The 12,987-nt window shown below is 43.6% G+C and overlaps 1 protein-coding gene across 1 annotated transcript in view; it reads right to left on the bottom strand.

Moving 5' to 3' along the window:
* Nucleotides 1-482: 482 nt before the first annotated feature.
* LOC103597716 (IQ domain-containing protein K-like) overlaps nucleotides 483-12,987 on the bottom strand; it is a gene marked incomplete at its 5' end in the record, with an annotated part of 79,034 nt that continues 66,529 nt past the window's right edge. Inside the window, one exon of the mRNA XM_008581584.1 lies at nucleotides 483-1,565. Within this exon, the coding sequence (XP_008579806.1) occupies nucleotides 1,510-1,565 (56 nt within the window). The remainder of the gene's footprint in view (nucleotides 1,566-12,987) is intronic.

Genomic DNA, 12,987 nt, shown 5'->3' with positions numbered 1-12,987 from the left:
AAGACCTGTTTATATATAAACAAGATTTGTTTGGGGAAAATGACCTGGAGGGAGAGCATCTGTGATCAAAATCCCTAATTGTAAGCACAAATCTATCCATGTCTGGTTATTAAAATCACTTTGGGACTATAACAGCCACTCTTGTCCCCCCTTTAAATAGAAAATTGTTCTGTCCTGGATTTCTGCACCGGAGATGGAGGCTGGGAGCGACAGAGTCAGCTCTGAGAACTTACAAATGGGAAGTTCTCTGTGGCTCAGGTGTTTCCAGGGTTTGAGATCTGGTTGTTGGATGCTGGGTGTCCAAGCTTTTTTTTTTTTTTTAAGCACAGATGCTGTTAGGGCCCACTGAAAAAGTGTAAACCAGGGTGGTCTTTTTGGTTGGCCAAGGCAGAGTGGAGAGCCTCTGGCTGAACCCCAAGCTGAAAGGGAGCATTGTGGCTTTTATAATCCAATGATGCAATGATTATACCAGCTTACAAGAGTTCTCAGCAGGTGCTTTTTAATCAACTGATAAAGAGCTAAGGCTCATTTTTGATAGATAATATATATTTATTAAATGTATTAATGTGTGTTTTATAATGTACCTTTATCTTCCCCGGGCTGACTGTTGCATACTTATAAAAAAAAATTGTTAAAGAAATTTCAAGACAATCAATGTGTACCATAATGAGTGTATATAAACATTACAAATTTAAAAGGTTGTAAAGCATGGGCAGATAGGTTTTATTTTCAAAAGGCTGTTCTTAACTCAAAAATAAAGGCTTTCCTATTTACTTAAGATGTGTGGTAGCTTTTCAAAATACCCCCAATACAGCATCTAGGCTTTTGGATCTGCTCCGAGGCCGTGTGGAATTTTGAATGGAGAGAATCCTGGTTAACAGCAAGTCACAGAACAAATGAGGGAACTAAGTTAATTTACCATAAAAGCAGGAACTTTCTATAATACTCTGGGGCCTAGACACAAAAAATCCTTTGTTATTCCAGTCTGGGTTTAAATGCTTCATCTTGTTGGGCTCGCAGAAAAAGTTAATGACCTGTCTCCTTTGGAAATGATTATAAAAAATATTGTCTTTTTTATAAAAAAAAAAAGAATAGTCATCAGGTAAACTTAAAACCCAACTCAGAGGTTTGTGACTTAAATTAAAATATGGATCTTTGCAAAGGCAGCCAAAAGTGGGAAACTAGTAATGAACATGTCTACATCTCTTGGGACTAGAGTTCATTGTACATATTAATAGGGATTGGTGAGGAAGGATGCTCTCGAAGCACTGAAAAAATAATCTGGATGGAAGAATAAAAACTGGGGATGATGCAGAAAGTTAAGACTGGTATTTTCTTTTATAAACTGCACTACAGTATGTTTGCGGCAAATCCTATCTTGCATGGAAACGATTCCATTTTCCCATGTACCCAGTCTTGTTAAAGAAATCACAATAGAGGAAGCATAATTGGGACATTTTCTTTGCATGGAGTAATTCATGCTCAGACAGGAAAAGACACCAACAGTGCTTAAGGTGCTGGAATCTTGGCTGCAGGTGCCTCCTCATCCTCCATTTTGCATTTCACTGCAAAGAAATGAGAGAGAAAGGATCAATTTATGTACATAGAGTTATCATTTGGAAACCGGAAATTGTGATGTGTGAACAAGGTCAGTTGCACCGAAACCCACTGGGCGCCTCCTGTGGTCCTGCCCGACGATCCACCAGGAAGAACACAGGGCCATTGTGCTCTAAGGGCAACACCTGAATGTTCAAAACTACTTCCTGGACTGTTCATGGCATTTCTTAATTCAGTTCAAAAAAAGGTCAAAAGTATGAGTTGCGGGTCAGAGTACTGAAAGAAGGAAGTTTGACTGAAGACAGATTGCAGGCATTCAACCCAACCCAATCTGTCAGCATACAACCTTTTTCCCATCCACCCACCCAAAGTGAAAAACTTGGGTATCGTTGGGGTCGATGACAAGGTCAAAAGAGAACTTTTATCCTCTGTCACGGTCTGGACAAGAATGTGATCCCAGTGATTCCCTGAGTCTGCCAAACAATAAACTTAGCTGGACACAGAGCATGACACTGTAAGGGAACTTTAATCCAAACAGATAAAGGTCCCTTTAAATATGGAAACCCAGTCCCCTGGGGGAGGGATCCTTTTGGAAAGACCCTCTCTTTTGTAATACATCTTTGCCTCTAGTGTCCAAGTGCCAGAAAGGTTATTGAGCAAGGTCGCAGGCCCTGGTTGTGGAGAGCATTGTTCAAGTGGACAGGGAGTTGGGAGTTGTTATCCTGTGGGCAGAGGTTTCAGTTGAATCTGCCTCCTGGTCCTGACCTAGCGGCCTACACTTGCCAGATGTCAGCACAGGTGAGGTATGGACACCGTCACATGGAATGCAGTTATTTCCTGATGGAAGTGGGGTGATGTCTTCAGCAGCACAGACCAGCTAAGCATCTTCGAACTGAGGGTACACTTGCCAAGGGCTCTCAGTCATGGTTCATTCAAAGGAAATCAACTTCCAGATCTTCAGCAGCCATGCAAGGCCATGCAGTTGCAGGTTTATATGGGTCCTCCTTTCCTATCTGTCTCTGTCTTGGCCAGGGTGTAAAACTCCCAAGTGCCAAACAAAAAGGCAGTTTGGAATGGTGAGGGTTCCCAGAGTCTCCTTTATTTTCTATGTTTAATAACTATCAAAATGTATAATGCATTATTTGGTTTTGCGTGCTACTAATAATTGTATTACTAACTGAAATCAGAAAAAATATTATTAATACTTAGAGCCTGCAGTCACAGGAATTTTCTTTTAATTTTTTTCACTGTATATACCTTTTCTGTTCCTTATGTATATGGAAGCTCTACAGGCAACCACAACGAAGACCCTGTGCGCACCTAGACCTTACTAATGATGACTTTGATTCCTTCATAGCCAAGGATGCTCCACACCTTGCTAAGTGCTCTCCCAGTATCGCACTGATCCATAATATGCTGGGAAATGTTTAACAATCGACTGGGGCTGGGGGGAAGTCCTGACTTGTAGCATTTGCCATTTCCATAGCCTCTTTCAAGCTACCTACATAACACAGCTGGGAAGAGGTGCACACAGCCGGGTTGCTCTGGATCCTCATGGGGAGCTACGCAGGTAAAAATCATGCAGGTGAAACTTCAGACCTGCGAGATGGTTCTCCAAGTGTGGGTGGAGGACAAAATGCAAATTCAGGGCCCCATTCCAGATTTACAGAATCAGGAACTGGGGGGGAGCCCAGCAATCTGCATTTTAACAAGCCCTCTGGGTGATTCTGATGAACACTAGTTAAAGTTTGAGACCCCCGGACTACTGGTTTGCTACCCCGGCTACAGATAAGAATCACGTGGTCAGCTTCTGAAATCACTGGTGCCTGGGTCTCAACCCAGAAATTCTGATGAAATTGGCCTGGAGCCTAGGCAGCAATATTTATTCAAAGCTCCTGTGTGTTGCTGAAGTTCAGCCGGGATTGAGAATCAGGCCATGTTGGAATTCCTTCAAAGAAACGTGACTGTAAGACCCTCCAAGGAGGCTTCTAAGCATCATGCTGGCTGCCTAGGAGTCTCAAAACTTAAGGTGTTTGAAGTTCTCTGGCCTACAACTTGGCAGACAGATGCTGGAGGCTATTAGTAGCAGGGAAGGATTTGCTTCTAGGAGGAATTTCCTTGGGTTTTCTTTAGTTTTCCTCAGCTCTGCCTGAAGGAAGAATTCACCTGCACACCTCTGTCCCAGTATTTTAACCAATTCCTGTCCATGCCTGATAACCTCTCTTACCCATCCCCTACACTCTGACCTTACCTGGGGAAAGGCCCCTATTATCTCTTTCAGATCATCACACAGAAATCTTGAGGGAGGAAAGTGGAAAGGAATGAACTAGGACTCCTTCAGAGTGGAGAGCCGAGAGAGTGGAGTTGCTGGGCTGGAAATAAAGGTGGGATGTGGAGCCTCACACTGGGATCACCTGGGGAGCTTTGACCAATCCCAAAACCCAGGCCCACCCTACACCATAATGTCAGAATATCCAGAGGTGCACCCACACTGGAAAACTTTGGCGTTATCAAGTAAAACTAAGTCGGACAATGGGCCCAGGTGATTCCCCTCCCATATCCCCTGCAAAAAGTCTTGAACACATGTACTGGGAGACAAGAATTAGGATGCTCATGAGAGTAGAAAACTGGAGACAACCCAAATGTCCATCAACAGCTGACTGGTAAACAAACTGCGGTCAATTAGAACAATGATTATACAGCAGTGAACACACATGAGCCACAGCTACACGCCTCAGATTGGACTGGCTTAACAACTTTAAAGGAAAGATGCAGGCACGGAATAATACATATAGCAAATCTAAATGTTGAGGGATACGTACAAAGATGAAAAGAACTCTAAAGAAAAGCAAGAGAACAATTATTACAAAAGTCAGAGTAAGTGGCTTCACTGGGGGGAGGCTTTTTTTAAAGTGTTGACAGTATTGTTTCTTGGGTGGTGGCTACATGGGTGTTTGCTTTATAGTTATATGTGTTTTACAGTCACTATTGTATGTTCCATTATATTTCACCCCCCCCCCAAAAAGGTCAAAACAAATAAAGATGCCAGTATATTACTTGAAACTACAAAGTCAATGGAAAAGAGCAATTTAGCTGTTTGGGGGAGGGCAAGGATGGGATGGAAGTGAGCTAATTCCTCTCTTCATGGCAGGAGATTGCTAGATGACACCTAAAATCTTCTCTATGGTACAAGTGTGCTGGAGATACAGAGTAGCCACCCAGAAACAGCTAAGGAGCGCCACAAGAGCTGAGGACCCTCCTGGTGGCATTCCGTTTTATCCTGTACATCTTCTGAACCATGAGAAACATGTGCAAGGTCGACTTTGCTACAAGTTGAGAAATACATAAAATCTCTCTTGGCGGTCTTCCTCCCCCTGGTCTGGGCAGAACACAGCCTGCTCAGGTGGGGGTTCAACAGAAGATGGGAGAAGCCAGCAGGGTGCTCAAAGAACTCGCTTTCCACCTTGGTTTAGAGACACCATCGTGGTCGGCTTCCAATACCGACAGACAGATAGATGCCTTAGTGCCCCTGTGCCTTCCTTGTCCCCCTTGGCAGGCTGGTACCCAGCCAGTTCCGGAAGGGCTGGGAGAGTGGAAAATTCCGGAGAGATGCACCAGCCCGTCAGCTTCAATTAAAGGCGATGTGACAGAAGGGCCTTGCATGCTAATGAGACTCTGTATGTCTCCTCCTCTTGGTCGCCCTCCTCTCCTGGGCTGAGCACTCCAGTCATAGCCCAGAAAAAACCTCCCAGCCAGCAGCACAAGACAGATCAGATGCCTAAAGCTCAAGGTGAGGTATTATGGGGACCACAGGATCATCCAGCCACTCGTACAGTGTTGCCCAGACAAGGCCTCAGCATACAGGCTCACTTGGGGCAAAAATACAGATTCCTGGGCCCTGCCCCAGACTGATAAAATCTCCAGAAGTGAGGAGTGAGGCTGGGACTCAATATCCACCCCTCCACCTCAGTGCTTTGGGTGGTCCTTTTGATCTGGCAAGTTTGAGAAAGAGTGCTGTACTATTCAGTGGCTGTTACCTGAGGGCCAGGTTTGAGACAGATACCTGCGTCGTAAGGGCACTGGGAGGAGCAAAGGAGCCAGACAAGCAAAGTGCTTAGTGCTGAGTCTGATCCATAACTAAAGGCTCGATAAGGATTCACTATTATTATCCTTAGGGCATAGTCTTTGCCCTCAAGGAGCTCACAGCCTAGAGGGGGAGGCAGAAGAATAAAGAGAGCTATAAGAACCAAGAGATGCTCACACCCCACAGAGAGAAGTTGCTCCAGGAAGTGTTCAATCCACACATAGCTATGGACCATAACAGTGCTCAGGTCTGGGGGTGCAAAGAGGAGACTGCTTCACACTCTCAATATATATAGTCAGCAATATATATAAGAAACCTTCAATTGTGCATGTTTCACCCAAGCAGCACCTGATTTCTAGGATTCCAGGTAAATGATAAAAACGAGCACTTCTATGGTAATTACTGAGCCCCTGACATATATTAAGTCAGAGTGGGGTAAGTGCTATTATTTTGTCCAGTTTTACAGATAGGGAGACTGAGGCACAGACAGGTTATGGAACATGCCTGAGGTTACACCATGGCCTGTCTGGCTCCTGCATTCACGCTCTTAACCTCTATAGGGTCAAGATCTCACAACTGCCTCCTACAACAGGGTGGCAAAGATTTCTGTACTCAAGATGCGACATCAAAGTATGCAGACAAAAGTGTTCACTGCTGTGTCATCTATCATCTACCACATAAACAGTTTGAGAACAACCTAAATACACAACAATCAGGGAATGATTAGGTATCTGATCATTTATAACCTTGATGAAATATGATGAAGCCATTAAAAACATGGGGTTTTTGCAAAGTTTGAAGAACAGGGAGAAATGTCAAGGAGAAAATACAAAGGGATACATTTCCTGTAAATTTTGATGATGCACATTTGAAATTGCTTGATACCAAGTTAGCAATGTCTCCAAGAGGGACAAGGATGGCACGGGGACACCAAGACAGCACAGGAGCACCAAGGCTTCTGGTGGAGTTGGAAGCCAGCCATGATGATGCCTTTAAAGCTAAGGCAGAAATCGGGCTCTTTCATTTAGTCATCCCTGCCTTTTTTTTTTTCCTCCTGCCTTCTGAAAGAAAGGGGGAAAAAAAAAAAAGGTTTTTTGGTTTTGTTTTAGAACAAATGACTCCTACTTTACATTCATTCCTGGGTAAAGTCTTCATAGTGTGTCCCTTGAATGTGACTGCTCTACAAAATTACATGCATTACCTCCAAAATTACAGCCATTGCTTCAACTAAGTTATAGCCCAGCATCTTAACTATGGTTTAAAAAATAAATAAGTAGACACAGATAAAATAATTGAAAGGAAACAGGTGAATTTTGGTTTTCCCAAATGTTCCACAGTATACATGTATTGCTACACTATTGGGGGAAACTTTCTTTCTAAAGGAATCATCAGAAAATATGACAGACAAAAGAAAAAAAGACCCTCAGGGGAATCAACACCTAAACAATATTACTGAAGTCAGAGCCTAAAAATGGGGAGAGGTCGGAAAGATAAGAAATGGGGTCACGTGGCCATTTGGAAGCTGTAGGAGAACTGCAGAAGCTGAGCTCCTAGGATTATCAGATCCAGTGTTGGAGACCCTGAAAAGAGATCCACCCACATGTGAAGTTGTCTTAGCAGAGGTGACCATTCAAAGAAATCTTTATTAAGTTTTTGCTAGAAAAAGTTTCTGATTAGAGAATTGTTAGAAAAATAATACCCCTCCCCCAGTTTGCTGGCTAACAGGAGGGTACCCTTTTGGGTCAAGTATTCAAATCTTGACTCTGCCACTTAATAGCTGGGTGACACCCCAACCCCACCTGCAGCCTCAGTTTCCTCAATAGAGCTATAGGTATAATAATCTCCACCTCAACAGCATAACTGAATATAGGAATGAAATGGGGTCCCAGTGAACAACATGCACATAAAAAGATACACAGCATCATTAGTCATCAAGGAAATTAAAGCTACAATGAGATAGCCACTGCACACCCACCAGAATGGTCAAAATGAAAGACTCATCCCACGCAGTACTGGTAAAGACACAGAGCAACTGGGATGCTCATGTGTCACTGTTGGGAATATAAAATGGAGCAGCCACTTTAGAAAATGACTGGAAGTATCTGCTAAAATTAAACATACGTATACCCTATGAACCAGCAATTCCAAATCTGCCACTGAAGTGAGTATTTTCATCCATCAAAAAACACATCCAAGAACACTCAAAGTAGCAGCATTTTTCATAATAGCCAAAAGCTGGATACAAGTCACTGTCCATCAGTCAGTGAATGGATAGAGACTGTGATAATATTCATACCAAGGAATACTACACAGCAATGAAAAAGAGCAACCTGGTGCTACCCTCAACAATTTACTTGAATCTCCTGGATATAATGTTCAGCAAAAGAAGCCAGACACAAAGTTCATACTGTGCTTTCCAGTTATGTGAAGTTCAAGAAGACGTAAAACTATGCTGTGGGGATGGATGTCAGAATAGAGTTTGCCTTGGGGGAAGTGGTTGCTGGCTGGGTGGGGCATGAGGGAGCCCACTGGGGTGCCAGCCATGTCCTTTATCTTAATCCAGGTGGTGGTTACCTGGTACACACATAGATAGGAGTTCACTGATCTGTAAGCTATGACCGGTACACCCTACTGTGTGTAAGTTTTACCTCAATCACAAAAGATTAAATAAAATAAAATTGGAAAGATGGGGAGGAAAAGAACAGGCACAGAAATCTGAGGACCTTTTACTTATTTATTTTTTGAGCAGCTGGCTGATATGGGGATCAGAACCCACGACCTTGCTGTTACAAGGCTGTGCTCTAACCAACTGAGCTATACAGCAAACCCCCAAGGACCTTTGAATTCAGATCCACAGTAAAGAGTCTTAGGTACCTCAGGAGTCCTGGGGGCAACCATGCACTTGCAACAGAATATTAAGAATACCACAGAATTATCAGGAAATCTGCATTAACTGGATGCTGGTGCTGGACACTATGGTCAGGGCTTTACACACATTAATCATCTCATGTAATCCTCCTAACCACCCTGGGAGGTAGATGCTGTCAACATTTCTGTTTTCCCTCCTGGGAAATTGAGGCTCAGAGATGCTAAGCAACTTGCCCAAGGTCCCAGAGCTAAGTAAATGGCCATGCCAAGATTCTAACCCTGGTCAGTTTGAGTCCCAAACCCATGGTTTCAACCATCATGTCATACCACTTTGGAGTAAGAATTGGGGCTCAATTAGGAAGGCAGGAAAGCATTCAATACGGTCGGCTCTCCATATCCCCAAGGGATTGGTTCCAGGACCCCCATGGATACCAAAACCCACTGATGTTCAAGGCCCTTAGTCAGCCCTCCATATACACTGGTTCTGCCAGCATATATGAAGGGCCAACTGTATATATTACCAAGATTATTTATTTTGTTTTACTAAACTCAACTTTTTAAATGAAATTTTCCATTATAAAAGCAATACGTAGGTATTATACATACACTGGAAGAATAAATCATGGAACATTTCCTTTCTACAAAGAAATAAATGTTGACATTCAGGGCATAAGTGTCAGCAGTCTGGTAAATTTACCTCCATTTCTTGACAGTGCCAGATGTTGTGTTGCGTTGTTTTTAGGAAAGTCGAGCCAACTTGGAAGCCACAGGCATTCAAGAAGAACTCGACAGTCTTAAATGTGTAATAATTGCGGCTTTCTGTTAGTGACTTCAATGTTACTAAAGTTAATTCAGAGCAAAGTCTCCTTGAAGGCAGTGAACGTTTAGTGCTGGAAGTGGCAACATGGGTTATATTGGGACAGAATCAGGGGATCATCAAATTTTGACCCTGGAAAGGATCTTGATTCCTGGAAAGGGAGACATTTAATAAAAGGCTTGTTTTTAATAGATGCAGAAAAGGGATGCTCCTACAGAGAAGGAAGCCACTGGAGCAAAGCCAGAAATGGAGCCATCCAGGCACAGCTTAGTTGCTAAGAACGCACCACCCGGAGGAAGACAGATCTGACTTTGAGTCCCCCCCACCATTTATCAACTGAACAAGTCTCTCAACTTTGTGAAAGCCTCAGAGCTCCCCTCATCCATAAAATGGGGATAGTAAGATCCTTCTTTTGGAAGCATGCAAGGATGAAATAAGATGGTACACATTGCACAGCACATGATAAATGCTCAATAAAATTACTTCTTCATTATGCAAGTAATGCAGTTACTGTCAAAAAACTGGAAAATATAGCATTTTTAAACAAAATTTCTTTAAATCACTGGTTAAGCTATAGTTTAGGTATTATTCATATGTGTCTATATATCTATTAGTATTTTCTTTCTACGTCTCAATTCACAAGGGTAGTTCCATTTAGCAATTGGCTGAATTGCATCAATATTGGAGTCTTAACAGAACAGTTTAAACAGCCACCATCTACTAGGGTTGTCCTTCGAAATTCTGTGTCTTCAAAAGCCTAGTGAATCATGGGTGTGAATGAACACAGACGAACTCTGTCAGCTGTGTCTTGTGACTTTTTTATTTATCTCTGCATTCTCAGCTGCTGTTGCTGCCAAGACTGAACCTTTAGAAACATCCCAGGCATTCTGAATGAGCTTAAGGTATAAACAGTTCTCATCCAGTCCAGACTGGCAAAAGCTCTGTATGCTAAATGTTGCCTTTAAGAGAAATGGAAGTAAATCCTCCAGTTTATTTTTAAACAGCTCCTCTATGTGTGTAACAAATTTATAAATAATTGAGAAATTATTTCAATCTGTATTTAAGGATTCCAAGATAGTATTCACTTGTCTTGATGGTAGACTCAGAACCAACCCAGGGCCGACAGAGGTCAAGTCAAAAAACTCCAAAAACTAAGAAACCAAACTTACCAAACAGTAAAAGAAGGGGATGGAAATTAACATTCCAAGAGTTTCAACCACGGACTTCTTTCTAACAGACAGCCCCTTGGTACACTGAAAAGAAATGTGAATGTTTTCAACCACTCACTGTGGTGAGAAACATATCTCCTCCAAACTGAACTACATCTTTAGAAAGGATCATTCATCTCACCTATGTCATTTTTACCCCATAAATGTCTCCTAAATCCATCCACTTCTGTCCATTCTCTCTGCCACCAGGTCTAGTGCCCCCCAGCCCCCAATAGCCACACTTGTCTTTCCATAAAGCCCTGCCCAGCTGGAATTGGGATCAACCCCAACGTCCTAACCAAGGCCCTGAGGCCACTGCTCTCTCCTGCTTTTTTTAGTCCCTTTTTGAGACTCAGGGTCATTCCCTCATACTGGAAAGCCCTCTCTGCCACTCACATCTGGTTGACTCCTTGCACACGTTACCTGTTGAACAGAGGAACCTATTCAAATCCCCCCCACAAAAGACTCTCAGAGCACCCTGAACTTCTTCAAAGCACTCATTGCAGTTTGTAATCAAGTACGTGTGTGATCACTGGAGTAGCGTCCGCCGTGCCCACTAGACTTCAAATTTCCAGTAACGCGAGGTGCCAGCTTGTGTTTTCCATGCACCCTCAGCACCTGGCACGGTCTGGTCCCCTGCAGGTGCTCCAGTCAAGCTTTGTGGAACCAATGAACAAAAACCTTCCTCTAACTTCCTGAGAATACCCAAGCCCTCTCCGCCTCAAGGCTGTCCAAAGGACACATGTCTTTTCCAGCAATATGAAGGGTGCTCTAGTTCAGTGGGAACGCCTGGACTTTGGTATCAGAGAAGCTGGGTTTGCATCCAGGCGCCATCACTCACTTCCAGCATGCCCTTGGCCCAGTCACTAATGTTCTTGAAAGCTTCCGTTGGGCCGGCCTGGTGGCGCACTGGAGAGTGTGCCACTTAGGAGCGTCTTTTCCAGCAATATGAAGGGTGCTCTAGTTCAGTGGGAACGCCTGGACTTTGGTATCAGAGAAGCTGGGTTTGCATCCAGGCGCCAGCACTCACTTCCAGCATGCCCTTGGCCCAGTCACTAACGTTCTTGAAAGCTTCCGTTGGGCCGGCCTGGTGGCGCACTGGAGAGTGTGCCACTTAGGAGCGCGGCAGTGCTCCCGCCGAGGGTTCGGATCCCATGTGGAGACCGGTTCCCACTGAGCGCAGTGCAGGCGCAACACCAAGGGTTGCGTTGCCGTTGCCAGTCCCCGGTACGGGCGCGACACCGAGGGTTGCGATCCCGTTACCGGTCAGTAAAAAAGACAAAAAGGGTCGAGGGTTGCGATCCTGTTACCGGTCAGTAAAAAAGACAAAAAGGAAGAAAGCTTCCGTTTTCCTCACCTATAAAATTGGGTTCCTCATGGATCTTATTACATACACAGGGTAATCTTGATATTTAAATAGATTAACTGAAATTACATATAAAATCCACCAGAAGAGTGCCTGGCACACAGTAGGTGTGTGATATTGTGATGTAATAATACATATATACTTTGATCTGCATCCTGGTTTCCTGGAGCACAGCTCCTAAAACCTTTGGAATCGCTGAAGTGATAGAGTCTTGTGTATGCTAATGAGTTGATTTACTGCTGGTGGCTCCTCCTGGATAGCCTCAGGGTGGGGGCTGGTTGCCAGGGGAACCAACCTTTCCAGTAAAGGCCTGAAACTTTCAGCTCCACCCCTCACCTCAGGGGAGGAAAGAGGGACTGAAGGTTGAATTGATCACCAGTGGCCATTGATTTAATCAGTCATGCCTACATAACGAAGCCTATGTAAAAACCCAAAAAGATGGGATCAGAAAGCTTCCAGGATGTTGAACATATCAACCTAAAATAACGACAGAAGAGAGGGGCTCTCAAAGTAAATGAGTTTATTCAGGAATAAACAGGGAGTATAATCCAGGATACTTGTGCTATGATGGATCATATCAATATTAATTCTGAGAGTTTGGGGTCAGGGAAAACTTTTAAAAGACAAAAAGAAAAAGTACAAATAAGCTGTTTTAACACAAAAATCACTGTTCACAGAGCGCATTGTAAAAGCTGCTGTTTGCTCATTGGCAGTACTGGCTGTTCCCAGAAACAGCCTAGTAGCTGGCTGTTACTAGAGAGATTTCTTCACAAAAACAGCCTTGGCTGCAAAGTTGTAGTTTAGCAAGGGGTTAGAACTGGCAGAGTCTTTTGCCATAGTTCTTGTTATCAGGCAGATATGTGTTAGGGCCCTCCCTTCATGACCTCCTGGCTCCACTTAGTTTGGTTTTGACATAAGTGACTCCATTTTGGTACTGAGAACTTTTGCAAACACGTGAAGGTGCTGGAAGTGTAGGAGGCCCAGAGAGGGCATGACTCCACGTCCCTTCCCACATACCTTACCCTGTGCATCTCTACCACCTGGCAGTTTCTGAGTTATAGCCTTTGTAATAAACTGGTAACCTAGT

This window comes from Galeopterus variegatus, unplaced genomic scaffold, assembly GCF_000696425.1.
Source record: "Galeopterus variegatus unplaced genomic scaffold, G_variegatus-3.0.2 Scaffold2398, whole genome shotgun sequence".
In the NCBI taxonomy this organism is placed as follows: Eukaryota; Metazoa; Chordata; class Mammalia; order Dermoptera; family Cynocephalidae; genus Galeopterus; species Galeopterus variegatus.
This window is presented reverse-complemented; position numbering and strand designations above follow the sequence as displayed.